The sequence below is a fragment of the Cantharellus anzutake genome (genome assembly GCF_015039405.1).
Source record: "Cantharellus anzutake strain C23 chromosome Unknown EI90scaffold_54, whole genome shotgun sequence".
Taxonomy (NCBI): domain Eukaryota; kingdom Fungi; phylum Basidiomycota; class Agaricomycetes; order Cantharellales; family Hydnaceae; genus Cantharellus; species Cantharellus anzutake.
Genome location: NW_024067004.1, coordinates 458,991 through 486,044, shown reverse-complemented (window position 1 = coordinate 486,044; position 27,054 = coordinate 458,991). Strand labels below are relative to the sequence as shown.

At 49.5% G+C, this 27,054-nt stretch overlaps 12 protein-coding genes across 12 annotated transcripts; 5 read left to right on the top strand and 7 right to left on the bottom strand.

Moving 5' to 3' along the window:
• Positions 1-1,610: 1,610 nt before the first annotated feature.
• EI90DRAFT_3073644 (uncharacterized protein) lies at positions 1,611-3,033 on the bottom strand. The gene is given in 8 exon segments (XM_039061456.1): positions 1,611-1,842; positions 1,923-1,974; positions 2,031-2,149; positions 2,277-2,295; positions 2,448-2,536; positions 2,538-2,569; positions 2,580-2,621; positions 2,693-3,033. The coding sequence occupies 5 exon segments, from the start codon at positions 2,534-2,536 to the stop codon at positions 1,657-1,659; spliced, it is 465 nt and encodes a 154-aa protein (XP_038912175.1). The 5' UTR covers positions 2,538-2,569; positions 2,580-2,621; positions 2,693-3,033; the 3' UTR covers positions 1,611-1,656.
• A 1,816-nt stretch (positions 3,034-4,849) lies between these two features.
• Positions 4,850-5,479, bottom strand: EI90DRAFT_3073641 (uncharacterized protein). The gene is made up of 2 exons (XM_039061455.1): positions 4,977-5,479; positions 4,850-4,924 (listed from the first exon to the last, which is right to left on the bottom strand). Exons 1-2 carry the CDS (start codon positions 5,287-5,289, stop codon positions 4,854-4,856), a joined length of 384 nt encoding a protein of 127 aa, XP_038912174.1. The 5' UTR covers positions 5,290-5,479; the 3' UTR covers positions 4,850-4,853.
• A 451-nt stretch (positions 5,480-5,930) lies between these two features.
• EI90DRAFT_2932684 (uncharacterized protein) lies at positions 5,931-6,281 on the bottom strand (the record flags this gene model as incomplete). The annotated part of the gene is made up of 2 exons (XM_039055072.1): positions 5,931-6,157; positions 6,212-6,281. Coding segments are annotated over 2 exons (297 nt in total), but the record flags the coding sequence as incomplete, so codon positions are not given.
• EI90DRAFT_3238399 (uncharacterized protein) lies at positions 6,055-6,834 on the bottom strand (the record flags this gene model as incomplete). Its single annotated transcript, XM_039066523.1, has 2 exons — positions 6,055-6,157; positions 6,212-6,834. A coding segment is annotated over one exon (315 nt), but the record flags the coding sequence as incomplete, so codon positions are not given.
• Positions 6,835-8,966: 2,132 nt separating this feature from the next.
• Positions 8,967-10,753, bottom strand: EI90DRAFT_3073631 (uncharacterized protein; the record flags this gene model as incomplete). The annotated part of the gene is made up of 9 exons (XM_039061454.1): positions 10,389-10,753; positions 10,077-10,366; positions 9,980-10,044; positions 9,774-9,959; positions 9,561-9,665; positions 9,478-9,510; positions 9,237-9,442; positions 9,098-9,213; positions 8,967-9,056 (listed from the first exon to the last, which is right to left on the bottom strand). Coding segments are annotated over exons 2-9 (1,015 nt in total), but the record flags the coding sequence as incomplete, so codon positions are not given.
• A 1,298-nt stretch (positions 10,754-12,051) lies between these two features.
• EI90DRAFT_2861296 (uncharacterized protein) lies at positions 12,052-12,914 on the bottom strand (the record flags this gene model as incomplete). The annotated part of the gene is made up of 2 exons (XM_039053801.1): positions 12,052-12,449; positions 12,572-12,914. Coding segments are annotated over 2 exons (741 nt in total), but the record flags the coding sequence as incomplete, so codon positions are not given.
• Positions 12,915-14,061: 1,147 nt separating this feature from the next.
• Positions 14,062-15,392, top strand: EI90DRAFT_3238385 (uncharacterized protein; the record flags this gene model as incomplete). Its single annotated transcript, XM_039066522.1, has 4 exons — positions 14,062-14,125; positions 14,290-14,327; positions 14,351-14,631; positions 14,658-15,392. The coding sequence occupies 4 exons, from the start codon at positions 14,062-14,064 to the stop codon at positions 14,938-14,940; spliced, it is 666 nt and encodes a 221-aa protein (XP_038912169.1). The 3' UTR covers positions 14,941-15,392.
• A 536-nt stretch (positions 15,393-15,928) lies between these two features.
• EI90DRAFT_3019218 (uncharacterized protein) lies at positions 15,929-17,428 on the top strand (the record flags this gene model as incomplete). The annotated part of the gene is made up of 7 exons (XM_039057322.1): positions 15,929-16,084; positions 16,226-16,400; positions 16,512-16,582; positions 16,690-16,725; positions 16,896-16,973; positions 17,042-17,133; positions 17,317-17,428. 7 exons carry the CDS (start codon positions 15,929-15,931, stop codon positions 17,426-17,428), a joined length of 720 nt encoding a protein of 239 aa, XP_038912168.1.
• Positions 17,429-18,171: 743 nt separating this feature from the next.
• Positions 18,172-20,912, top strand: EI90DRAFT_3073617 (major facilitator superfamily domain-containing protein). The gene is made up of 15 exons (XM_039061453.1): positions 18,172-18,399; positions 18,456-18,504; positions 18,569-18,628; positions 18,690-18,739; positions 18,804-18,938; positions 18,990-19,023; positions 19,077-19,178; positions 19,239-19,704; positions 19,764-19,798; positions 19,858-20,007; positions 20,068-20,095; positions 20,151-20,199; positions 20,257-20,375; positions 20,431-20,603; positions 20,673-20,912. The coding sequence occupies exons 1-15, from the start codon at positions 18,228-18,230 to the stop codon at positions 20,767-20,769; spliced, it is 1,719 nt and encodes a 572-aa protein (XP_038912167.1). The 5' UTR covers positions 18,172-18,227; the 3' UTR covers positions 20,770-20,912.
• On the bottom strand, positions 20,839-21,497 carry EI90DRAFT_3073615 (uncharacterized protein; the record flags this gene model as incomplete). The annotated part of the gene is made up of 1 exon (XM_039061452.1): positions 20,839-21,497. A coding segment is annotated over exon 1 (173 nt), but the record flags the coding sequence as incomplete, so codon positions are not given.
• Positions 21,415-22,317, top strand: EI90DRAFT_3073613 (uncharacterized protein; the record flags this gene model as incomplete). The annotated part of the gene is made up of 5 exons (XM_039061451.1): positions 21,415-21,676; positions 21,739-21,810; positions 21,873-21,968; positions 22,030-22,213; positions 22,265-22,317. Coding segments are annotated over exons 1-4 (569 nt in total), but the record flags the coding sequence as incomplete, so codon positions are not given.
• Positions 22,318-25,123: 2,806 nt separating this feature from the next.
• Positions 25,124-26,677, top strand: EI90DRAFT_3129086 (uncharacterized protein; the record flags this gene model as incomplete). The annotated part of the gene is made up of 2 exons (XM_039064156.1): positions 25,124-26,293; positions 26,351-26,677. 2 exons carry the CDS (start codon positions 25,124-25,126, stop codon positions 26,675-26,677), a joined length of 1,497 nt encoding a protein of 498 aa, XP_038912164.1.
• Between the last annotated feature and the right edge of the window lie 377 nt (positions 26,678-27,054).

Sequence of the window (27,054 nt, the reverse complement as noted above, 5' to 3'; positions counted from 1 at the left end):
CCAACCCAACCCATAGAGACTTGGAAGCACCTTGAGGGTTGTGGAATCGACAACCTGGGCATGTGCAGAAATTAACGCTTCATATAATACTTCTATAGCATCCTGTAGCTGGTGCTTTGGAGTGAAGCGGTACGAGCGTGAGCTGAGGCTATGCAGCCTTTTTTGGCTGCGGATGTTCGATTCCCACTCAATGAACCTTTTTTTATGGTCTCAGGAATAATTGTAACAACCTCCCATTTACACTAAGGAGTAAAGAAGGAGAAAAAAAGGTTCACTGAGTGGGAATCGAACACCCGCAGCCAAAAAAGGCTGCATAGCCTCAGCTCACGCTCGTACCGCTTCACTCCAAAGCACCAGCTACAGGATGCTATAGAAGTATTATATGAAGCGTTAATTTCTGCACATGCCCAGGTTGTCGATTCCACAACCCTCAAGGTGCTTCCAAGTCTCTATGGGTTGGGTTGGGTATAATGACCGCATGTGTCAACACTAACAATTACATTGCGCAACCTCTATGTACAACTCATTCAGGCTTAGCGTGAGAGTCGGGTGTTTCCGATGCATCGCCACCTACATTTTGCCCCAGTCGGAGGAGCGAAGTGTCGCGGGCTAAGTTTCGGAGTAGGTGATCGGATATTTGTTTAACTCCGTACCATGTGATCTTTTGTATTGAGTACAGAACGTGACTAGCATCGGAAGCAGTCGAGTACCAGTGTGAGAACGTTTATTTACATTGCGTAAAAAAGCTATTATTTTGCGCGTCCACGGAGCTCCTCCGACTGGGTACGAGTCTGCTATTACGTGGGAGTTGCTCGATGTGTTGTTAATTGGCATTTGAACTTTTGGAATGAATTGGCGCGGTCAGTACTGCAAGGGAAGGAGAGGGATCTCTCGCCCTAGGAACCGTGAGCCATGCGAAGAGCTGAGGCACAAGTGAAGGGCCAAGCGCTCGGACTGATCTCATGAGTTCTCATGTTTCCCCAGGGATATTGTAGACCGCCCGCCAGGAAGAGCGACCGGGCGTTTTGAGTTAGCGAGGATTCCACCGGGCGCTGTACTGGAACACGAGGGTGATTCTATGGGAGAAGTAGCACATGTATGCTAGGCCGCCGAGCGCTTGAAAAGCGACCCCCGGCGCACCGCCGCCGCGGTGTTCCTGATGAGGTGTGCCCTGGAGTGGCGTACAAACAGGTTGAGGGCAATCTTACTTTTGTGGAAGAGGGAGGACCTGAGGCCCAACGTGTATCCTCACCGCGGACGAAGTTGAGCGCATGAGAAGATTTTCTACCAAACACAGCATCTGCTGGGAGACTGAATACCCGCTTGCTTCATCAATGAAATTGTGGCGCCATCTCTCTGGCAAGGATTCTCCCGGCGTTCATCTCAGGGGCCCTGATAGTCCAGAATGACACATGTATGGCTCAGTCTTTCAAATTTCGACTTGGGATTGAGGGCGACGCTGAACGCTCTGGTCGAGTGGAATCAGGAACGATGGTCGCTGTTGCCTTGCAGCCGGAAGTAAATCGGATCTGTAATTTGAATTAAGTGGTTCCTTAAACGTGCCTTTTTAAATTAGGTTTGAATTACTGATGCACTCCCCCTTTTCCTAATTTAGGTTAAGTTCATTTGACAACGCTCTATAAAGCACCCACTGGTTCAGTGCCTCCGGACCTCCCTCATCACTCCCTCTCCCAACAAACTTTCTGCTTTCTTCTCTAAATTCTCCTGTATTCCTTGTCGTAACACCTGAGGCACCAACATGCGTACCTCCATGATCTTCTCGACTCTCTTCGCTCTTAGCTCAATTGTTTCCGCGATTCCTGTGCCAGAGGTTCGTGTTTCCTTTCTTCAGGCCTGTGACCTGTGCCCCCCCCCTTCCCATATCCTTCGTGTCTTTTACGTGAATGCGCATTGATCCTAACATCACATCTTCTCCAGGGCATCATAGTAGACGTTGAAGTATGTTGTTTGGAACTTTCCCGGCAACCAGACGGGATTTGCTTAGTATTATTAATGCTCACCTTTATAACTAGATAAAGGCAGCTCGTCGAGTAAGTGTAATCTCCGCATGGCCATCGTAATGACAATTCTTATGTCTCTTGCTTGTATCACAGATACTATTGGAGGACTTGGCCAAGGTTTGTTCCGACTGGTACCAAGATCGCAGCTAGAGTAGGGTTCTGACGTTTCCCCTTTAGAAGGACCCGGTACATTTTTCAGGCGCTCTGTCGTAGCAGATTGGGTATTGATGGTTCTCTGTCCTGTGTTCAGAATACGGCCTCGCCTGGCAGTGAACTCCACAAGGTGAATATTCCTCACGCATCTTCATGATTCAGTGCTGACCATTATCGTACTGTTTCTAGCGGGATGACGTAAGTTAATCAACCCGACTTCAGGAGGCATTCTCTGACTACGTTGTCAACAACCAGGCTGAGCCTGACTATTACTGGCCCGGGAGTGGCAAGCGCAAGGTCAACTTGGTAGGCATCCGTTGAACTTCGCTGTTGCTGGGTATTTGTCTAATGGAGTAAATCATAGCGTGAAAACCTCGGTGACCTGGAATAGATTCGTGGCCAATTATCACGCCTACGTCGTCTCATAGCGATTGCTTTTCCGAACAGGTGAACTCTATCATAAGCGTTGTGCCTATTCGCGTTGACTTATAATAATACTTCCTCCTCGCTTTGACATGGAATGATAGCCCAAACTCCTGATCTCTTATTCTACATTGATTGCGCCTCACAGATACTGTTTGATATTTCCTCTGCTTGTGGTCTGAACTCGTCACAGACAGACGTGTTACTTTCGTTACCCGCCTAGCATCGAATCGACACTCTGGTAGTTGTTGAAAACTATCCTGTGTCTATCGACTACGACCTTCTTTTTCAATTTTACCTTATAAACCACACCGTGCTGTTTGATTGTCAGTTATTCGCACAAATGGCACAAGTGTTGTCTGCTTATATGCAATGACTTGATTGAAAGCTGTCTTTGCTTCCCTGCGACTTGGTCATGCAGTGCCCCTTTATCGCCATTGCTTTTTGTCTGTGAATCGGGCGAGAGTTTTACGTTGGAATACAAGTCTTGATGCCGCCCCGCCAACCTACACCCGCGCTGTGCCGAGGTGCGAGATCCTGACACTGCCTCTCCGACGCGTCTGTGCGACCCCCAATCTATAGCGTAGCCCTGACGCATCATAAAATAAAACACAGTAGTCAGCCAAAATGATAGCCCATCGTTATTGTGTGCCGAAGCTACGTCCATATCGGGCTAGTCATAGCAGTGTGTCTAGTGTCTGATGGTGTATCAGCAGTCTTTATCCTTGAATGCGCGAAACCGGTTCCTGTCCCAACAAGCCGGCAGCCCCTAAAGCGATGATCTAGCGCCTACGTGCCTGTCTGACCGTACAAACTTTATCGCTGGGAATCATACTGTCCACCTACACTGTTCCGTCGCGCAACCACCGGGACGCCTTTGCTGAATAATGCCTTCGTCCAAGGGTACTTCATGTTGGCAACCTTCCACAACGTCCCTGTCATAGATTTCCTGGATCTTTCACATGGACAGCAGCGCCTCCGCCAACATCAATGATAACAAGACCCATGCGGCGACTGGGCTGTGGCGCCCGCCAGTGGCACTCGGTGCATCCCAAGACCCCTCCTAATTTAGGTCCCCACTGGACTTGCAATATGCGGAGATCAACCACCCATGGAATGGGTGGTTGTCACGCCAGGATGACAGCCACCATTTGTCTTCTGAGAGAAGTACTAAAGTGGAGTTTGAGAACGTACCTGTGGTTGCTGGCTTGTCATGAATTTCTTCGGGACATATGGGACCCAGCGATGATGGATATCCAACATCGTTCTATACTCGACGTCATATATAGGGTGTCCCAATAATGCATGGTAGAGTGTGTGCCTTTCCGATCGGAACGGAGCGAAGGCGCCTTACTAAGTCCACGCAGCATAAGGGGGGAACCGAAAGACAAGTTTGAAAGCCCCGAACAGACTGGATGCATTATGGCTTCCACCATCCTAAAGACACTCACTTTTATATTCGGATGTCTGTACGGCGGCGGGCGAAGGTTGAATTGAAATTGTGGCAGTGTTGGTACTTGCAGGCTGGCTACCACATTCGACTATTCGGCACACGTGGACCGACCAGAGTTCTGGGATGTACTGCCGTTTGCTTGCTTAACAGTCTCCTCTATCCAATACATCTCTGCCATCGCCCTATGCAGGCGACCAGCCGCTCTTAAGCCATCGCCCCAGGGTTGCCAGGATTTTTAAACTTCTTTAGTAGACCGATAACTCGGGGGAGAATATGAACAAATGGGGCTGTTAGAAGTTGCAGCCCAGTGGTCAGGGTCCAAGGTTGCCTGGTACAAAGGTTGCCTTGAAGGCAAGGTGCCCGGACCGCACACACTTGCTTTGGGAGGCGGGAGCGCTTCGAGGCGTGATCGCCATCCAACCTTTCTCATTTCCATTTGTGTTGCCACTCATCCTTTGTTTTCACCCGGTCTGCGAACTCGGATAGCCGCCCTCCTATGCCAGGTGCATCAGCACCGTAGGATTACTGTGGGATCCTTGGTGTACACACTAGTGTGCGATATCTCCTGACAATATATCATATACAGTTTGCACGCGTGTGTCAGTGGGACTGGATCGATGGGATGAGCAACTCAGCTGGCCTGGGATGCTGTGACCTCATGATGCAAATTCATTTATCCGCCGCCCACCCATTACTGCCGGAAAATGAGCATTACAATTGTGAAGTGAGTACCGCTGGCTCGATATACGCCTAGTTGCGAATGTGCAAGTTGGACGATTATACACACGATCAGTAATGGTCGGTCAAAACTCCTCTGGCGGTATGAATGCTCCATCAACAATTCGCCCAAGATGAGTAGAGGCATAGGACGTTCCTTGAGCGTGGCGTGTTGGCGGTGGGAACTACGGGCTGATGGAAGAACTCGCCCTTCCTCCGGAGACTCGTTACCTTGCGGATGAAAGGCAGAGGACTGGTATTAAAAGGGCAGACCAATCTCATTTCCCGGGTACGCTTCTTGGGTAGGACAAAACCATCAATTTGTGTTTCTACTTCATTCCTACCATCATGACTGGTGTTGATTCCCAGAAGATTGCAAAGTTCAAGATACGTTTCGAAGTCGTTGATGTATAACTGGCCTGAGAATATATTGAGCTGCGAGACTGTGAGCCTCTCCGAGTAAGTCCACGTCGCCGGTAAGGATGGAATTGTGTAAAATTTGAGATCATCGAAGGACCTCATCGGCTGACTTGTTCTTGGAGAGTACATGTGCAACCTGACGTTGCCACTGCGGCGAATTTCCGGGAGCAACTCATTCACCTCAAAAGGACTGCACACCACGAGCGTCGATCCGTGAATACTAGACAGTATCCAGTTGACAGGCCGAAGAAACTCGTTGCCTTTCCGTGCAGTCGAATCCTTGATTGCGGTGACGAAGTCGCTGGTTGCAAGAAGGTTGCGTGACCACTTGGTGTCTTGCTGAGACCGAGGGAGGGTTGTGATTGAGGAAAAGAGCGAGATGAAAGTACGAGAAAATGTGGGGATTTGACCGTCGCATACGAATGATACAACATCAGGATGGAGGTGATGGCGGGCAGGCTGTAAAGGTGGTGACTCAGCCTCCAGCTCGCGCCTAGGCTCGTGGGTTACTTCGCGTTCCTGCTCTTCTGCCATTTTCACCAGCCAACTCATTGTGGAGGATGAGAAAGTCTCGTTCTTCTGCTTGATCTCGCTCCAATCGGCTGCAGGATGTGACGGTTCCTCTCCCAGTGGCCCGGAGGACAATGGTGCCTCATACATTTGCTCAAGAGACTTCAACTCGGGTCTCAACCAATATTTTTCTAACACTGAGGTGCGACCGATGCGGGATGTCCAAACTCTTTTCATGCACATTGCCTGTCCATGTAACGGATGCCTTGCTCTCTCCAATCACAACTATCACGCCTTAGGCTGACACATGTCTCCTTGATGGACCAGGAAAGAACGTCGTATACACCAATTCGTTCTCCGTGGATCTTTTTGGAGAGCTTGCGAATTTTGCGATCCACATCTGGAGGGGCGAGAAATAAGACAGATTGTCCCTTACCCAGCCTGCGCATTCGCATACATCCTGAAGAAATACTTGCTGATTCGATTACGTCTTAATAGTAATAGAAAGGCTCACCTTGAATTAGTCTATCCTTTGTCACTTTCGGACCTAGTGTAAGTGCGGCACGATAATCGGCGGGCAACTGTGCCTCTTGTATGGGAATCGTCCAGGTGCACAAGACAGCGATCAAGCTGGTGTCTGTATGACGATGAGATGAACGGTTCCGTCACTCCATCACGCCTAATAACGAGGATTTCGTCATCTTCGGAGAAGAAGATCACAGCATCTATATCCACTGCAGAGATTTGCGAAAGCCATATCGATGCCAATTCCTTATTGGAGTACTCTAACATCTGAGCGCCCACATCCAACAAAACTCGGATTTAAGGGGTCTCCTTGACGATGAGGTCCAGAAACTTGCTACTCGCTGCACTTTGGTAGTGATCGTTCTCAGGCTGGAGGATCATATTCAACACCTTAGCATTTGTACTCAATTGCGCAGGGATGTCATCCTGTTCAATAGAAGTGGGGAGAAGATAGCGGTTGTCATTGGTGCCACTAAGACCCGTTGTTATGTGTTGCCTTCGTTCGGCGATGTTCCAACCGGATGCGGAGAGTTTTTGAGGAAATGTCTTGGCTTCTTTTGGGAAAACGACCTGACAGAGGAAGAAGTTGATAATCAACGGGTTCCTTTCGAAGTTACGTTGCTCAGGATAACTCGAGGCAAACGAGGACATTCTTCATTAGGGGGATAAGTTTACGGTTGAACGCGATGAGAATGATAGGTGGTGCAGCAATGAACGAGTGGTGCTCTTCGGACATAGTCCTGCAACCTACATGACCTCCTGTACTTGCTCTGACTGAGGATCTGGGTTGAGCGCTCGTCCGATTTGCCCCAACACGTGAGCGAGATGAGATCGGTGCATCCGGTGATCGCGATAAAGCTCTTCTTGGAGGGATTCCACCCGCTCCGCGCTGATTTGTACATCGTGATGCAATGCATTGCGACTACCCTCGAGATCAGCCCTATATTTCTGGGATATCGGATCGTGGGATGACAGGAGAGTCGAAATGAGAGCTTTGAGATTATTGCGTTCCGAAGACGATTTGATGGTCAACCATCTTTCCGTTTCCAGAGGGGGAGGTGGACACGCAAGAATCGGAGGTCGTCGGAGAAAGACGTCACTGTATGATACGATGGACGGCTCCACTTTTCTGAGTTGTAAGGAGGTCGAAAACGAATATATCGGTAGAACCGGAGTATCTGAAGTCCGAGTCCGGTGTTTGTCCAGCACCGTCTGGACTGCCCGAATGTGCTGGCGTAATTCCCAGTTTCTAAACCACGATTCAAACAACTTAGTCACCTCGGCCATAGCGAAAGAGGTGTCGATCAGCCACACATCGCCATTCGGCAGACTTGGTAATATCGGCGCTCCTGTGGGTTCATGATCCCATTGAGCAATCAAGTTTTTGACAAGAAAAGAAGCCTGAGAAAATGTTTGGGAAAAACTTTTGCGTGGAAGGGATCCCCTAATGGCATCTTCGAGGCGGAATGTATTTAGTTTATAGTCCATATCCAAATCGTATCGAGGCCACGGTGGCGGATCAATGGAATGGAACTCGGAGTAGCGTGTGAATGCAAGCAAGACAGGGACCAAATCTTCCCATTGAAGATCAGAGTAGCGCAGTGCCGAAAGACTAAACATCAATTTGAAACGAGTACGGTTTCCCCATTCTTCTGTTCGACACGCATTGTACAAAGGTATCCATTTGTCCCGCATGTTCAGACGCAGCCATTCCTTGCTGAGTGCCAAATGCATATCCGACAAGTGATCGGGGGATGGCACTCCCCCCTCCACCATCCAATGCGAGACAAGCGAGACGAAAGGTCTTTGGGTGTCTTTAGCCGACGAGGGCAATGGTATACCAAACTAGAGACACTCGATGCGGCACAAATACGGGTGGTATCGAGTCCTTTGTCAGCGTCCCTGGATTTATATATCACGTCTATACCCCGCATGGCCGATGGAAGATCTGGGCCGTACCAGACTGCATTGCGACATCCAGCACGGGAGAGCAGACGTAGTTCTCCCGAATGACGTTCCGATCCTCCGAAACGTATGGAAGGATCAACGACACTCATTCCGTCAACCCATTTGAAAATAGATCGGGCCTCATCCCAAAAGGCACAGTGTTGGACAAGCGGACCAAGCGCTTCATTCCAAACGACTTCTCCGACACCATGCTCCCAAAGCTTTCTCAAATTCATTTCCCGTATCCATTCCGATAGCAATCTCCGTTCCCGTTGCGATTGCCATTCCCACTTCCGTCGTTGTTGCCGTCGTAGTTGCCATTGTCATTGCCATTCCAATTGCTGTTTCCGTTCCCGGTCCCATTCCCGTTGCGATTGCCGTTCCCGTTCGCGTTCCCATTGCCGATATCCTCGTTCCCATTTCCACGACCCAGGTCGGCCGGGCGGTTGATCGAGCAGTCGACTGAGCAGTCGATCGGGCAGTTCCCCGATCCTTGGTGGCGTTAACGCCGATAACTGATGCAGAAGTTGCCGCTCCCAGTCACCGAGACTTTGCAACGATTTGCAACGTGCTGAGCGGAGGATTTGGATCGCTTCCTCGACTCCTGACAATGACATGAGAGGATCAGGCAAGCAGTAACTAGTAACGGCATGAAGAAGTGACTGGAATAATATGCTGGGCAAGCTTCCATCTCCAACTAGACGACCCAGTACGACATCAACGTCATAATCACAATATTTGGCGCGTGACGATTCCGAGTCATCAACCGTAACAGTGACGTGGTCACCATCACTTACGATAGACACATCCCCCGTCGGGATTATGACACGCCTCAAATGATTGAACTCCACGCCAAGAGCGAGATCTCTGCTCCAGCGCAAAACCAGCTGACTGCGTAGGCCCAGCATTGTGCCTGTTGATTGATTACTATCTATTTCGAAACCCGGAAAGAATTCTTGCATCGACGACCTTGCCATTGTGATAAGGATGTTGTTTCCAGGTTCAAGTGGACGAAGGATAGCACGAATCATCTCCCCTGTGTGGCTTTGACAGTCAACTAGTCTGACAGAGGCCCTTTATCCATGACCCATGTGGAGCATGCAGTACGACGGAGGTGCCAATTCGATCGGGAGGATGTCCAGGGTGCCTTCTTAGGCCGAAACTCAATCTGACAAGTAGATAACTCCATCCAATGAAGATATTCCTTGACTAGGATAGATGGCAGATCCCCTTCAAAGATTTCACCTGGTAACAATTCCAAGACCCGACAGCTCTTCCCATTAAGCGCAGGGATCTGCTTCGTAGAACGAGCCTTCCATCTCGCCACCCAAAGTGAATTGCCTGTTTAATGGTGAGAATTAGTCAAGTCCGTTTCCTTCATCTGCCTCGACGAACCTCATCAGTATCCTTGGTTTGAGCCGAGACTCGTGGAACATGTGAGCCTTGCTAACATAGTCCATGTCTTCCATATCCGATGGAACAACTTCCAGGTTTCTCTGCAGATGAACCGTTAATCGGCGGGTCTTACTGGAGAGCATAGTCCCATACTGCACCAAAGAGTTCTTTGTATATTGGATGCCCGCGAATGTCAAACGGCAACCGACCGGTGATTTTCCATCAATGAGCAAAGCACCACATAATACGTTGAAATGAACGTTTTGTGTCCTTTGGCCATTTACGGTAGTGGTCAACCAACGGTCGTTAGGTCTTGGTAGCCTTGTCCAACAATATGTTGGATCGATGCCACTCCAAACAGCTGATATCGCTTTGTTAATACCTAGCATGGTCCCCTTTCCTGGATGCGGGTAACAAGAAGTTCTTCCATCCTGCAGGACAGGCGCTTGTCTCGGAGAAGCAACTGATGCAAATGAGGGTCTGCATCGGTGAGGGTTCTTTGGGAGGATGACTGCAAAGCACAATAGCACATTCAATGAATATGGCGACATCTTCCGGAGTTCGAAGCAGCGATTTAGCATGATGCGCATCGACATCAAATGAACTCCTACAAATCGCGGCTGTTTGACATATTGCTTCATGATATCTGTCTCGTTCGGTTTCGGTTTCGGCGTGTGATTGAAGTACCAAAAGTTCGTGCAACCAGCGCAGAGTGGTGTCTCGCATATTCTGAAGTATTGTGTGCGTTCTGTTGATGATCGGTAGTGCCACAGCCGAGGCCAACAGTCGAGAAGCCAGTGTACTTTCCGGGTTCGATAGATAGTTGGCGCCAGTTCCCCTCTATATCCGTCCCCAGCTGTTCAAGGACGTCCAATAACACATCACCGAATGGCACCTCTTATGACATTCCCAAACACCATCACTAGAAAGACACAGCCTGAGATACGAGGTCATACACCTCCTCACACTGAAAATTTAGATTTCCACAGGGAATCTCTCGGGCAATATTGTACCACTGCAACCGGACCCCAGCGCGTAACGAACCGAAGGCGACGAAACTGCGTAGACTAAGGGAAAAGGGACATTTATGTTGGCTTGCAAGAACTTCGTTCGAAGTGTGGGAGAAACGTTCCGAGACTGTCTCGGTATCCGCATGGATGTTCTGTGACTCAGACCGCAGTCACCAGATGGAGGATATATCCATCTGCGATGGTTGTTGTCCCACAGCTGACAGGAAGCTGTATACGTGTGACAAACACCACCTTCCTCGTCTGGGATTTCTACGTCCGGTGCCAACGATATTCGTTGTCGAGAATTTGGGACACGACGTTCTTTACCCAAAGGGGGCTCTGAGCAGATATACATACGATTCCCATGTCGTAAGTGCCCTTCCTTTGACGTATAGATGTCACGGAGAAGCCGATAAGTAGTCTCCCTCCAAGTCTAGGAACTGCTCGTTCAAACACAATGATTTTGGCTCGCACTGGTTCTTTCGGTAGAGGCCATTCGCGAATAACTGTCCTCAGGGCACTTGCCCGCCATTTTAAACGGCATTCTTCGCAAGATTCCGGGTTGTGCCCGAACCTCAGGCGATCCACAGTGTGAGAGCTTAATGATCCAATTGAGTCCCCGATTATGAACACGTTTGCCTCCTTTATGTAAGGTCGTACCTGCTTGTTCCATTATTTCTAGATTTAGCAAGCGAAGCTCGCGAGGTTGTTCGCTCATCCCCGCCTGTTCCTCCATGGTGCGCTTAAGATTCTGGAGTGACGGAGAGGTGTCGAAAAATCTGACCGCGAAGGTTTCTTCATCGACAGTTTCTGAGAAAACTGATCGAGGGGTACTACCAGCTTCGTGATAGCGCTTGCGCAGGTACGTCTGGATCTTCGAGATGCGTGCCAACGACTCGGATTTCGAAAGCAGGAGGCTCTCATATAAAGTCAGCGGAACCTCGGGCGAATAATCCTTCAAGAGAGGACAGCTAGTTATTGCCAAAATGTCGAGTGCCATCCACAACTCAAAAAGCGTGAGGAGCATAATGGACTGGTCCGCTGGTGCCCCTTCGTACAGTTTCTCGGCCTCTTCAGCGTATGTCGTCATGTGATGAGGGATTAAATCGCAAGCCCTTTCGCAGTTCTGGTCGGAGATTTGCCGAGATACCCATTCGTCAACGCAATCTTTCACGCAACGCTCAAAATCCCAAAGCGCAACAAACCCATTGGCTTTTACTGCTGCTGAAAAACTGCCGGGTTCGTCATCGAGGAGATCATTGAATGATCGTGGATGATGATGTGGTTGGAATGCAGCATTAGGATTGGCGATAATCCCCGAGACGAGAGCGGCACTGATGTAGGATCTGAAAATTTTCAAGTTGAGGCTAGTGTCCCCAATAACATCTAGCTCGTCTGGTGCCCACTTGTGTGTCCGCGTGTGCGCATCTTGAATGCTCTTCCATCGATCTTGGAGCAGCCCTTCAGTATCAAGCACAACCTCGTGGACAAATGTGGTCAGAGACGGGGCTGCCCATGATCGGATTTTAAAGAGTCGACGGCTAAGTTTGGTCCGCATGCAATAAAGGATATGTCCTGGTAAACACTTCTCAAGACCGCTCCGCAGGATCTCGGCTAGAAGGAGTACCATAAAGGCCTTGTATTCTTTCATGTTCGAAGTGCCTCGATGAATCGTAGTTTGCAACGCGACGCGAACAACGAGCCAGAGGGAGCTGCGCCGCCTTGGGACAGAAGCAGTTCTTCTCCGCAGAACATCGTTCGATGTCCTCTTCTGGATGCGAGGAATGTTAGCAGGCTCCCCTAGTCCACGCAGTATCCCAGTCAGCAATTCAGTGATGTACTTCGGATGAGTTGTGTCCGCGAATGAGCGCTTCCCTTATTCAGCGGTTGATCGCCGTCCACTGTGTCCCTGTCCTGCGGTAGATCGCCATCCGTTGCGTCCTCATCCTGTAGTCGGTCACTGCCCATTTCGTCCTCGTCCTCCCGTTGATCGCCACCCATTGTGTCCTCTTCCTGTGGTTGATCGCCATCCATTCTGTTCTCTTCGCGCAAATGATCATCGTCCATCATGTCCTCATCATCAGCATTCATCTCAGTTAGGAATGTGGCCAATTCTTCTAGAAAATCCAGATCCTGCATAATGTTGTTTCGGATGGAAATTGCAGGACCGGGAAACGAGCGGACAAGCTTCCCTGTGCAATCCATCACGGCTCTATTCGTTGGCGAAGCTTCGAAATTCTCGAATATTGTCTCCTCCTCGCCACAACGGATGATCACACCCGCGTTTTGAGCACGAACGAAAATGGCGATGGTGTCTGCATCCAGAAATATTACTATTACTATTCAGCTCTAGCCTGTAGCTAGTGACATTACCTCCTATGCTCCTTTTGATGCATTCGCTGATTCCGAACTCAGGGTCCATGTTGATTCGTCGCAACGTACCCACCATTTTCAATAACGAATCCCACAACGCTTGGTGCCCAAGCACAGCGTGCTGCTGTCTGTAAAGCTTCATGCTCTTGCAGATAGTCGACGTGATTCATGCCACTATCCCAGATTTGCTCCACGGAGTTCATAATATATTGTTAACATTCACGCAAGTTTGCGTCATATTTCAATGCGGACATAGCCGTGCGTTGTAAACTACAATTAAGTGCACCTCGCCTTGCTCGACACATCACTCTCAAGATGCCATGTTGCTCTTCTGGGCGGGCATTGACCATCCCAGATGGTTATGTAACATTACTAAGGCAGTAGAAATAACTTAGGAGACAGAACTAGGCTTCTTGCGAAACATCGATGAATTAAACTGGGTGTGGTGCCTCCGAGACAGATGCAAATGTTTCGATAAACCCGTATTCAATGGTCGAGCGGTGAAAGACCCAGGGCTGTACTATCTCGCAGCTTCACAGTTCCCCAATCGGTATATGTGTTGTATCGCCTCGGGAGCAGACACGCGGGGATGGTCATCGCCATGATGCCAGCCACGGCCCCGAAGTAGAGCCTCGCTATGCATATTCCCCTGGGTGGTACGAGACGGCCTCGCGATTTTGCTCCATAGGTTCAGACACGACCCGCAGACCGTGTAAGCGCCTAAAACTGCGACATCCTCCCCCTTCCGAAAGCATCTTCCTCCGCTGTCCATCCTCCAAATGTGCCATGAAAATGTTTTTCATCACTGGAAACAGACGTCACGTTTTGGTCTGCATGTTGAAGGAAGAAGGCTGTGATTCTGGTACTTCGATCGCGCTGGTTCCGTCTCTTCGACCGTTCTCCAGCTGAAAGTTGCACACAGAAGTGCAAGTACTATTCTTTGTCTCTCTGGCAAGCAAAGAGCGCCTGGGCTCTGAGTCGTCTTCCAAAGCATCTGGTGCCAAGGGGAGCCGAAGAGAATGGTGGGACACTGGGGTCATGAAATCGAAGTTAAAGGTAGAATATATAAACTTCTTGATGTCGTTCATACCGGGACCTCTTTACATCACTGTCTATGGGTCTCAAAGGCTGCATGGGTCCGAACGCGAGCACCCCGTACCTGAAACGGTCCTTGTTAAGTGTGTATGGTAGCTAGTCTCAAAGCACAATGAGGATGAGTTTCTTCGGATGGCTCACGCGCGGGGAACCCAAGGCATCATGGCTCTGTCACCATCGGACGACTCTCAGAGGGAGCAGATAATGCTACCAGCAATATTAGTAGAACTGTGAACTCTGCGTTCAGGCCATGGGACCGCGCTATATAAAGGACTTGAATCGAAGGTGTGCTATCTACGTTGTTGCAGTTGCCATCCTATGCTAACGTCGGTGCAGCCCATCACGACCTGTACGAACAGGCTGGGATCCTGCACCGCGATATTAGGCACAACAATTTGATGGTGGATCCCGATGATCCCAGTGAAGGAATTTCGATCGATTCCGATATGGCATCCTGCGACAGACCTAAATACCCATTCCTCGTTGAATCTACCTCCGTTGCCGGGAGCAACGTTTACCTTTCCGACCAATCGACCCCGATTCTCTTCCGCGAACGCGGTATCGACATGATCCTGGATCCTTTTTCTTTGTGCTGATATGGATGGTTCTGTATAGGACTGGAAAACCATTCAATAGTCATTTTGCGCATTGGAGCACAGGATCCTGGTCGGGCATTCGCATGCACAGGCGGGGTTTCCTGATCCTTCCCTCCATTACGTACCTTTCAAATCCCTTGCCTTTGAAGAACGAGTGGATTCTGCCCTTGTGGCGGCTAGGGATAAATGGCCAAGCGGGCCATTTTTCCGATCTCCAATCCGCTAACGAATCCGCATTCGAAGAGACGTTGGGTAACCGCATCTCATACGATGCATACATGAACCTATCACGGAGTTCATAGCAAAAAAATATGCCTTCATTATACGCAGTGCAACCCCCTGCCGTTACATGGTCTGCCCCAGATGCAAGGGACTTAAACCGCTGACAAGCTGGGCGTCTGATGAATGCGACTTGTAAAGATTGTGGTGAAGAAAATCGCCCTTTGAGCCGTGTAATTTCCAATTTTCCAGGAGGAAATAGACTGGCCGTTGTACTCGACACCCGCGAAGCTGAAGCTGAACCAACGGAGGTCCAATAATTCCAAAAGTTTCTGAGGCTGGGCCAATAACACGCCACGATCTTTCCTTGGTTTTCCCGGATCTCCTCATTGCACGACCCCAGACATGCGACAGTTTTGTCTTCATGACTAGAGCCCGCAAGAGAGGATCTCCCGAAGGGACTGTTCTGACGGTAAAAAGACCTCGAGACGACCCCGTACTCCGGGCAGGAACGCAATCTCCGAGATGGATATCCCCGGCGTTTCTATATAACTCAGCTTCAGCTATGAGGCTGCCACGCGAGTGAGGAGCGGACACTGGAATGATACGCGTGCCTCGACCACTGAGACAGCGGCTGGGGTCAATGGGGCTTCTGACGAAATATTTGCAGTGAACACGCTGGCTTTCAGAAGGTATTGTGATAAAACAGGTGCTTAATGTACGAGGCCATGAGCTTCGGCAGGAGAAGCACGGATCGAAACCAATGAGGCGGAGCCAATCGCTGAGACAACATCAAATTCAGAAAGTGATCGTCATTCTGAGCTAGGATCCCAAGCGACCCATGCGGTCGAAGAATCAAAATTCAATCATGCCATTCACAACCAACATCCCTAGCGTGAGGCATTGGCAATTAGAGTCTCTGATGCACTTGTTCTCGAGGATTTAGAGTGGTTCTGGACCGAAACTTTCTTAGAGGTCATGTTATGAAAATTTCGTAGCTGGCAGCTGGAAGCTTGAACCCGACTGAACAATTTCAGCGTCCTGTTTGAGCTCTACTGGAATGATAATCTCATGCCAGCGAAGATCATCTTTCGAAAGGGGAGAACCTTCCTTGCGAGGTGGGGGAAAAGAGCCTTCGGCTCGCCTACGCACGAAGACGCCATCGGGTTTAAGAGTTGGTTGTATTGTCCGTACCGTCAACAGGAGTTCCGGAAATACAAACCTTCTGTCAGTGCTCCTCTTGAAAGGAACTGATGATAGTCGATGTATTTAATTCCCGAGTTATCGACGAGCTAACTTACCTAACCTTACTAAAAAGGATCGAACCGAGCAAGGAAACGAAAGGGTTATACGTCTTCTTTCCACTAGAGCCACGCAGAAGAATTGTCCTTTAACAATGGCGAGATCGTCAAAATCTTTTCACGATTTGGGAACTGTTCATCGATAAACTTTGCGAAAGGGATACCGCGATCATGCATTCCTTGCAGCTCATACCGCACGAGTTTATCGGTAGGCACTATGAGTGCAAGCACTGCTGATGCAAGTACGCTGGGTAGTAATACCTTGAAACTGACAGGTCAGAAAGATCTCGGGGAGAGATGAAGCACAGAGGAATCATAACTGGGCCCTGAAACCTCTGCTCCCTCTTCTTGAGGCCAAACTTCGACGGGCGAGAAGATAGCCCAATCGTCGGCATGTGAGGTAGTGCCTTCTGACAATGAGCAAGTCAGTTCTCTGGGTGTAGATTTGCTGCTGGGGGGGGGGAAATATTCGTGAGAGTGAGAGAAGGAATGGACTAACAACCAGTGGTATGCTTCTCTTTGCTCTGGTAGTCGTTTGTGCTTGATGCGGATATCGTCCCTTTCGAGGTGAGTGACAAGTGAGGGGTCCGCAATATACTCCAGGATGCATTGCGAATGTCTGGGGTCTTGCGTTGGGTGAGCAATTTTAGCAAGGAATGTCCCAATCAAATGAGAAAGACACCAGCTTGGCTTCGCAAAGCTCAGGATTTTCAGCAAAGGCTGAGCGTTTGTTGTAGCAACCGGGTGTGGGTAGCAAAAACGGGGTAGACATGAAGTCAGCGTACTCAGGCCAAATTGGTAATGCCATTGTAGTTGTAAGCTTCTGCCGGATTGGCGGCCTCCCAATCGGCTGTGTCACCTCACCGTGTTGGGTGTCACTCAGAATGTCCTCCTTGAAGCATTAAGTGCTGTGTTGGCAACCGAATTCTTGAAGTGCAGTGCCATCTCCGGAAATTCCGGGATGCCTCTGTATAAGTGAGCAGGGAGTCCCACAGAGGTCACAATCATGCGTGGCGGCCAGATTCCAGTTTCAGACGCCGAGAGCTGAGCCTGTAAAAATGTCAGTGAAGCACTGCAAGAAATCAACGGCGAGCTCTTGCCGTATCTCTGGCTCGAATTTTACCGAGGCTCCGCACGAGCTCTATGCTAACAAGCCAGTTCGTCGGAGAGAATCAATAAGATAGAGATGGGGGAGACTTTAGTGAAGGGAGAAAGGATCTGCGGTAGAGGGTTGGGCGCGTATGGCGGGGGTCCACCCTCTCGTTCTTGATTGATTCCATGGAAAGTAGTACATGATTCGAGCCGAATTCCTTCTCAAAGAAACCCTCCTGGGAGGATAATCAGGTCACCAAGATGGACGACGGGGCACTGAACAAGGTTCACAATAAAACTACCCTCAGTCTCTCCATTCCCCAGAGAAAAGATGGTGCTCTGCGGGAACACTCCACACCAGACGTGAGCATGTCGTGGATTGATTGACAATTCGCTATATAAACAAAATCTCAGGCCCTGCTAATCGATAGCACTAGGACGGCGTGCGCGCGCAGCAATACCGACCACCAGCACTGCGGAATTGGAATTGGTGTATAGGTCGCAAATCGCATAGGCAGTTTCATAACCAAGTGTACACACAAGGGGGATTCCCCAACAATGTGACCTAGCTACAACGCGAGAGCTAACGAGGCTCCACCAAGAAAGAAAAGAAATTGGTGTCCAGGTCATCAGAAACGTGAGACCCCGAGATGCGACGCGTGAGCACTAATGAGCGGCGGTTCCAGGCCTAGGTTGTGGGGATACAAGAGACCAGGATTCAGTGCAGCAAGACGTCATGAGGTCGACCTCCTTCGGCAGTGTAACAAGGCCAGGAAGCCAGAATTTGTAGAATAAGGGTAGCGCCGAACAGGGCATTTATGCTACATACCACAGATCTTGGCACTCGGCTTCAAGAATTACGAGCTTATATCCAGGGGCCGATCGTGAGAAAATACGGGAGGCATAAAATTTGTGCGGCACCCTCACACGAAGCACGTTTGTTCTGATTCCTGTCTTTTGAAGGGGCCTCCTAAGCCATGGTCAACGAAAGTGATGCGCTACTAAGGGGACGCGGACAGAGGAGAGGGTACACTGTGAACGAGTCCGAGCCGGAAACGGGAATAGGCCTTCACGGCTCTGATGTCGCTGTGGGCGATGGGCCGCCGATGTCCCAAAAGGCTTGGATCCTCTTTGCGTTGTGGAGTGCAGGTGATTTTGTTATCTCTGTTATATTGAAGAGTGCGATCTGAGAAGTCTGAGTGAAGTATTTTTGGGGGCACTCGATGGGACGATCGTTGCTACTCTTGTTGCACCGTAAGTGATCCCTTGGACAGGACGTTGAAAATATAAAAGATTTGGTCCCATCATCTCCGTGCAGAATAGGGTCATACTTCCAGAAGGCGCATCAGGCTTCCCATCTTGGAACTGCGTACCTTCTGTGCGTCTTTCACGTGGCCGGCTGAATATTTCACTGTTTAATCCTACCCCGATGCCTTTAGGAGCGTTTGCTGCTTCACTCCGCTCTATGGAAGACTCTCTGACATTTTGGGTGAGAGACAGCTGGGCGGTTTTTCATCTGGTCTCGTTTCCTCTCAGACCATGAGCCCACATAGGACGGAAAGGTGCAATGCTTGTTGCTCTTACTTTCTTTGGCGCAGGAACATTTCTCTGCGGCGTTGCACCGTCTATGGAGACTCTTATTGCTGCAAGGGCAATTGCGGGGATGGGTGGGGGTGGCGTCATGACAGGTTGAGATATTGATATATGTGGTTAAGAGCCTGACTTTATGATCGTTTCAGTATCAAGCATATCCGTCAGTGATATTGTTCCTCTGTGTGTTTATACACTGTCTTCATGATTAATTGTCGCTCATCATTTTGGATCAGGAGGCGCCGTGGGCTTTACCAAGGCTTTGCGAACGTCCTGTTTGGTGCTGGAAGCGGACTTGGTGGGCCCTTGGGCGGTTTCATCAATGATCGAGTGGGATGGTACGAAAACCTTGAGATGTCTTTGTGCGCTGTTGGCCTGACATGCTACTCTTGCACAAGGCGCTCCGCGTTCCTTCTCCAGGTCCCTTTTCTCGCCTTTTCCTTTGTTTTCGTTTCGGCCACGACGGGACTCAAAGGGCCAGATCAGGCACTTGATCTGAGATCAAAACTTAAACGGATAGACTATCTTGGTTCGCTCACGCTAACTATTGGCGTTGCGTCGCTCCTTCTGGGTTTCACTCTGATGTCAACCGAGGAACTTCCTCTCTCGCATCCTGGGGTGTGGGGACTCCTCGTTGTCAGTGCGGTGGGGTTGATTGGATTCGTACTAACGGAGGTGTATTGGTCGAATGAACCACTGCTTCCTATGAGGCTCTTTCTTCAGCGGACTCCGTTTTGTGTAGCCTGGTCCAACCTTACTATGAGCATGACGGCATTTTCTATGTTATACAACTACCCGCTTTACTTCTCTGCGGTCAAGCTGGAGTCTGCTACGAGTGCAGGCCTGCACATGGTACCAAATTCGGTCGGTCGGCTCATGATTGGATTACCCAACGATTACTGATACTTGTGCATCATGCTTAGGTTATGATCTCCACAGGAAGCGTCTTCGCTGGGTGGTATGTTGAACCTTTTACTTCTCCCAGTGAATCATGATTGATTTTATTTGCGTTGCAAGGTACATGCGTCGAACAGGAAAGTATTGGTGGCTAATTGTCTGCAGTACGGCGGCAGCCGTTGTCTCGTCCTTACTCATAGCCATTTGGAGATACCCTGGCACCCCGGAGATCGAGTTCTGGGTTGACATCATCCCGTCAGGTTTTGGGATGTCAGTCGATCAACGAGCTTGCGTATCTCTCCGATTCGCTGATCTGTAATTCTGTGTCAGGTCAAGTCACATCACGGCTACCCTTATAGTGCGCTTTCCACTCTAGCATAGTATTTTTTGCAATCTGTTGATTGCTTCACCAGGCCCTAATATCTGCCGTTGGCCCAGAGGAGATAGCGGTAGCTACTGGAAGTAAGAAGTATATTGTGTCCCGTAATGCGGAGCTGAGCTGACGCCTAGCCTTTCAAGTCTCTTATTTATTCCGAACCACGGGTCAGGTGCTGGGTGTGAGCCTCAGCGGCGCGCTCACTCAAGGTCTCCTAGTCGCAGCACTCAGAAAACGAATAAAGGGACCTGATGCCGAAAGGGTACGATTCTTCCGGGACAGAATGTTATTCTTATCACTCAATGAAGCTTCTATAGATCATCCGCAAGATCCGTCACTCAACATCGATCATCCCTACACTAGAACCTGATGTACGACAGAAAGCTGTCGATTCTTGGGCTTCCTCATTGCGAATCGTCTTTATCCTGCAAGCCGTAGTGGCGTTACTGGCATTGTTGATATGTCTTCCCATTCAAGAGTTCGACTTGCCGTAGGTGTTATGCCTGATTTATAGGCTGAAGTCTGTGTTTCGCACTGACTCTCCATGAATTTCCCAAAGTGCTACCCTTCAAGGACACACTCCAAAGAGACAACTCAGCCAGGACGGGACGGATCATGAAGGTGGAAATGACATCGTAACTCGATCAGCGGATTGAGGCGGAAGAGGGTTTGGCCATGCTTGCTGCGGTAGACGTAGAACAACTTGGCACAATCAACATTGTTTGTGCATCACATAAGTAGATAAGCTAGTTAGCTAGGAATTTTAAATGGCCGAATTCATGACGCGAACATCAACTGGCACCGCCTCCACGCTGCAGAAATGGATACTGTTTTGCGACAGACGATCGGCTCTACGACAGTTATGTGATTCTGAATTAACACCGCCCCCAAACTTATGCTTCTAGCCCAGCCGGCAAGGGAATGATAAACGTATCATCTAGAAAGGTTTCACAAGCTGGAGAAGACCTTGCTGGGGCAGAGAGTGTGACTTTCCATATTGGCTGTACGTATGTGTTGGGTTTTGAGTCCAGGCTTTGACACTGTGGGAGGTGGACTTTCCTGACGGCGTGTGGGGCTGAGGCACAGGCACCTCTCGTGGAGGAACAACGATGCTGAGCCATTCGTTCACCACGTTCACCGGCTAGCCGTAACAGATAGGAGTGATGTCGACTTCGCCACGAGCAGCCGAAGCCGAAGCTGAGAGCGGAGGATAGAATTCGTGCTGTGCAATCTCCATGTGGAAACTTCCGAAAAATCACCAAAGCAGCTTTGTCAAAAAGCGCCCATCTACATAAAGCCCTTTTTTTTTTATTACGAGGGCAACCCCCTTCCTCGAGTTTTACGCCATGTCCACTCCGACTACATCAAACCCGACAGATTCTCCCGTAGTCACCTCCGCGAGCCACGACCCCAGCCTATACCATTCTCCCGGTTCCTTTGCACCGTCTGGATCTAGGCGTCATCTGAGCACTCACCCTCTCATACCTTTTGACCCTATTTCCGAGTCAGCCGAAAAGCCAGATGACCTGCACTCTCCGCCAAACAGAGCGAGCGGTTTCCTAGGTATGTTAAGTTGCCCAGGCAACAATATTGTTAATCCCGACGTTGACTTCTGAAATATCCAGGTATTGTCCGACAACTCTACACGACCCTCAGCTATCTCTTCGGCTATAAGGAGACGTGGAGTCTGGTTCTGTGTACGTTTCCCGACCTCTATCTCACAGAGTCCTCTCAACCGGAACTCATCCCGTCGGCTTAGTCATCATCTTCGGGGGTGCATTGGTGGGGTTCGCGCTTGCGCGCTCTTTCATGCTCGATCCTAGAGCATCGAACTACAAGAACAACTTACCGCCCGGTACGTCGGTAGATTTGTTGTGCAGATGCCACCGAATCATTCTTCATCCCTCTTATCACAGGGGAATGGTACTGGGGCGGTCGCGCACCTTATCGTGGAGCTCTTGTTACTCACGTGTGGACATCGTTTTGTCAGTACTGTCACTTCACCCACGACCCTCATATCGCGTGTGATATTAAATGGTTTCATCTTAGTCATCGCTTGGGGCGCCGTTTTGCAATTCATACCTGGCATCCGCAATGTAAGGCCTCCTTTTAGTACACCCTTTACGCGGCACTCATTTCCAATTATCACAGAGCAGGATGATTCTCCATAGAGCAAATGGTTACGGCACACTCTTCCTGCTTCCTGCCGGCATAGCTTCCGGATGGGTAGTTGCGCGACGGGCGCTTGGAGGATTGCCTGTTACGCAAGGGCTGTTTTACATCCTTGGTCTCCTGATTCTCATCTCGGGGTCCCTTGGAATGCTGTGGGTTGGCGATACCAGACAGCACCGGAAATGGATGCTTCGTTAGTCTCTCCCGAGGCAAAATGGTGACACTCACAAGATTACTTGGCTTTTAGGGATGTCTGCACTGTTGGGCGTTATCATCACCGCACGCCTCATCATGTTGGCGGCTCGCGCCGCCATAACCGATATCGGTACCTACTATAGCGTAAGTTGGCTAGTTTGGCTGTCTATAATATCTAGGATACCAACCCCTCAACGATAGGTGATTAACTGCGACGAAATTCGGTCTCTGTCGGGTTCGGTCACTAATTTCTCAGTCTGCGTTGAAGCACAGCAAGCAGGGAAAAGCCTGGCTTCTGCGTATGCAGCTGTCCACGCCTCAATGAACGAGGCAAAAATCAACAAGGCTGCCGCCGTCCGTCTTGCGTTCCCACTAGGACTATGGACAGCCTTCATCATTCATATAGTGGGGATCGAGATATACGTGAGTCTTCAGTCATCCAGCTGCTGATTGGTTCACCACCGAATGATGCGTTCCGTTCGTAGATCCACTTATCTGAAAGGCAGAATCGACATCGGGAAGGATTTGTTCTTACGAGGAGGGAAAGGCGCGAATTTGATTCATGAACCCCTGTTTGTTTCGGACACTGATTCCGTCCCGCCTCTCTAAACATGCACGTTATTTTTCGTCTGATTCTATTTGCGTGGTGTCCTCCCCACCGCCTTTGGCTGGTTGTCACTCCAGCCAACAATTGGATTCTGTCTCTGTGAGTTGGTGGTTGCTGTACATACCTATATTTATTCGGCGGACACAGGATCTTAGTGATACCAATATATATTTAGATGACTGGACCTCAGCGTGATTGTGGGTCGACTGGGATTCGCGTCGCGATCGACTCCGACATGGGTACTGAATGAGATCGGCGTCGTTCCGGGTGGGATAGGTCAGCTGACGGTAAACTTCATTCAATGCGTTTAGGAGCTCTTGCGCCGCAAGTACTTTGCGCCTGTTGGGGCACGCTACCGATGGGGTAATTTCAAGGAAAGGAAATTTTGTAGACAATGGATGCTCCTGATAGGAGAAACATCATTTTCATTTATGTGAGCGATTATCATTTAATTTTGTCAGACTCCTGTCATGATGAGGTTTTCTGGGTTGTCGACAGCATTGATTGCAACGCAGTCTGGTACAATCCCTCCGCCCGTCATTCCCAGCGGGACTTTTGCTTTGCAGATTTTGATGGGAATATCCTTGGATTCTTCAGGGAGCCGAGGCTCCGCTTTGAATTCGGGGCGCATGCTTATACCTATTGAACTTCCCCGGACGATCTTCTACTTCGCGCTTCGACCCACCAGGCGCGCGCCGTCCCTTGCTTCCCTCGCGCTCAGTCAAGTGTCCTCTACTTGGCAACGTGCTGCTTAGCTACCCCCATCATTGTGGACTGTAATCTGGCCTACTGATAGAGACCTAGTCAGGCCTCACCCAGCTGAAGCTTAATCTTTACGATTTACTTATTCTGGGCCATCTTTTCGCTGAGATGCTCCACATCTAGTCGACTTAGTAATCGATTACGCTCCGGGGTGTTGAAATGGATTGGTATCTTCCACAACCTAAGTACATGGCAAGCGAAAGTGTACCATTCCCAAATTTATTGCTCATGGAATTGGACTAGTTCCCATGTAGCTCACCGTGAATCGGGAGAACTCCGATTTCGGGTGGGAATCTCATTCTGACTGAAAATCATCTTGCAGCTAGCTTTCTGCCATTGCTGCTGCAGGGCTCACATATCACTGCCCCCTAACGTTCGACCCCTCCTTTTATCTACAGCAGGACGAAGGACCTGGGTTTGGTCCTCAATTACTCAAGCAAATCCTAAAGTTGAAGCAAGAATAATTGGGGTCGGCACCTCTGAGACGTGTTCTAACGGGCAAAGCCTGGCCTGAGGACGGCAATATGTTGAAGACTTCCTACTTCCAAAGGATGAATATGCCACATCTTATAATGCATGCGCTTCTCACATCTAATGGACGTATCCTCTGTTCTGTATCGCAAGCGTTGAAGGATTGACACCCGGGGATGTATATAATTCAAGGTTCCAACGCAAACCCCTACATAATAAATTGTCCGTTATCTGACAACCAGGAGCATTTGTAAACAGGACACCGTGCCATGCGTGGCTCTTTTTTGCGCGTTTTCTCTTTCGAATATTGGTTGGAAACCGAAATCTTCCACACAATCTCCGATGCTTAGAGATGTGTTCTCTTGTCTCTTCGATTCTCTGAGCAGGGATTAGTGGATGTTCTGTGGGGAACGCTTTGAGGCGTTATGAGGCGCTTTGGCGCTTTTGTCAAACTCGAAACTCCTTTGTGCGACGATGTTGCCACAGAGCGATGTCGCGTATATAAGGGAGCAATTTTTTTTCGAACTTTCTCCCTCAGATCTCTAGTCTGAGTCTGAGGTGAGAACAATATCTCTACCTTATATTTTATCACTCATGTATTACTCATTTCGCAGACTTACGCGACTTAGTCTCATATTTCTAATAGAAGGCAATGGCAAGGTGACGCAAAGAAAACGGCGGAGGTGCCGGGCCTCTGCGGCCCGTGGATGGCAATATGACGGACAACTCCGCTACAATACAGCTAAGGTCTAAGCCTCTGAAACGATCGAGTTTAATCTCGTGGCTAACTCTGGCTGCTCAAGATGTCAGGACTAGTGTTCACCGCTCTACTTCACCGCATGTCCCATGATGCTAATACGCTGCAGCAATACATTCTCAATCACGAAATCAGTACCGTTTCGCCTGTCCATCTCGCGTACGATGTCACAGTCCGCAATGCATCCCGAAGGATAATCGAGGATTCCCTAGAATGCATGGATACAGATTACCGATCCATTTATGAACTTTCCCAGAAGATTAACATAATCGAACATACCCTACGGCAACGACGCGCCGTACTTCGCAACTTCCTGAGACCTGTGGCTGCCCTTCCTGTGGAAGTTTTACAACGAATCTTCCTGTATGCAATTCAACCAAATACATATTTCGGTCATGAGTATCTTCCTTCTCCTGTCACCCTCAGTCAAGTCTGCTCAACATGGAGACATGCAGCTCAATCATATCCTCCAATATGGACTGTCGTGCGATTGGATCCCTGTGATCACCGTTCCTATGCGCCCTATGCCCGCTATTCTAAAGGTCTCTCCTTAGAACTTCATGAGAGAAATCAAATTTATAAACGCGAAAGGGTGGCGGGCCTAGAAAGCCCTGACGTCCAGGACCGGATAGCCGCTCTATCTCTGTCATTGGTTGGGGAAGACACTTGGGAAGGATCAAGTCCCCATGATTTCTGGCGAGATAGGGGAGTGTTCAACTGCGAGTCCATCGAACGTCTGGCTCTGTTCGCAACATATGACGTGGACGATCGCCCATTTTATTCGGAAGCTCTGACACATCTCACATCACTCCGTCACCTGTCCCTTGAAAACATCTTCATGTTATTGTCCACCACTCAGTTATCAAACCTCGTTACTCTCACTCTCTCCAGAGTTCACCCTGATGGCCTGATGTTTTCGGACTTCATCAGTGCCTGTGCCAATGTCCAAGAATTGACCCTGGATCGCTCATACATTTGGCATGCCCATGATGCCGTTGTTCAAGTTTCAATCCCATCTCTCCATAGTCTTTCCATTTGCCATTTAAACTTTGCTATCGCAAGGTTCCTTGCCTTATACAGTATGCCGCATCTCCAATATTTTTCCCTGAGTGTGGACTCCAGTTGGGACAACGATTTGGATATCATAAATGATAACTCCTATGAAACCAATGATGCAGCTTATCGGCCCGCGAACCTCTGCACGGTGAAGGATTTTGTAAGTCAGCACAGTGACTTCTCTTTTACCGCAACACCCCTTACATGCCTGTTATAGATAATAGACACGCCCACGCTCAAGGCCGTTGCCTTGAAGAGCGGTATGGTGGCCTTGTCTTATGTCCTCAAAAGATTGTCGCCCCACTCGTCCCAACTGGAGCACGGCAATCTCCCCGGCTTCACGGACCTCACCGTTTCTGTTTGGGGGCGTGTTGAACAACCTCTTGACAACATAGTTGATGTTCGACTCTGGCTCAAGGCTCGCTTGGAGGGCCGTCAGGCGGAGCTGGTACCGCTTCAGAGATTAACGGTGCCACGCTTCATAATTGAGGATGATGTGGATTGGGTTCGAAGCCGGGTGCGAGAGTTGGAACTGACCGATTGATGGAGGTGCTGTGAGCGGTATGTCACTGAGCGGACGCGCGGGACAAACATCTTCACTCTCATCCAGCGACTCCTATTCGAGTCAAACAGCTGCAGCTTCTGTAGTGGACTGCTGAGTTAGTCCGGACCAGATATTCTGTCGGCCAACGGCAGTGAGCGAGTCCAGAATCCTGTGTTCAATTACACGTACTGTGCATCTATCAGTCTCTTCATTGTTTGTCCACCCCATTAAGGTATTAGGAGACCCGAATCGCAATCAAGCGATTGCGAATCCGCGCAGACGAATCCGGAATGTGCAAGGGTGTAATATCCGGTGTCTGCCTAACGCAGGCGAAGCTGCTGCGCTGATTACTGTGTGTTGCAAGTGGTTTAGGGCTT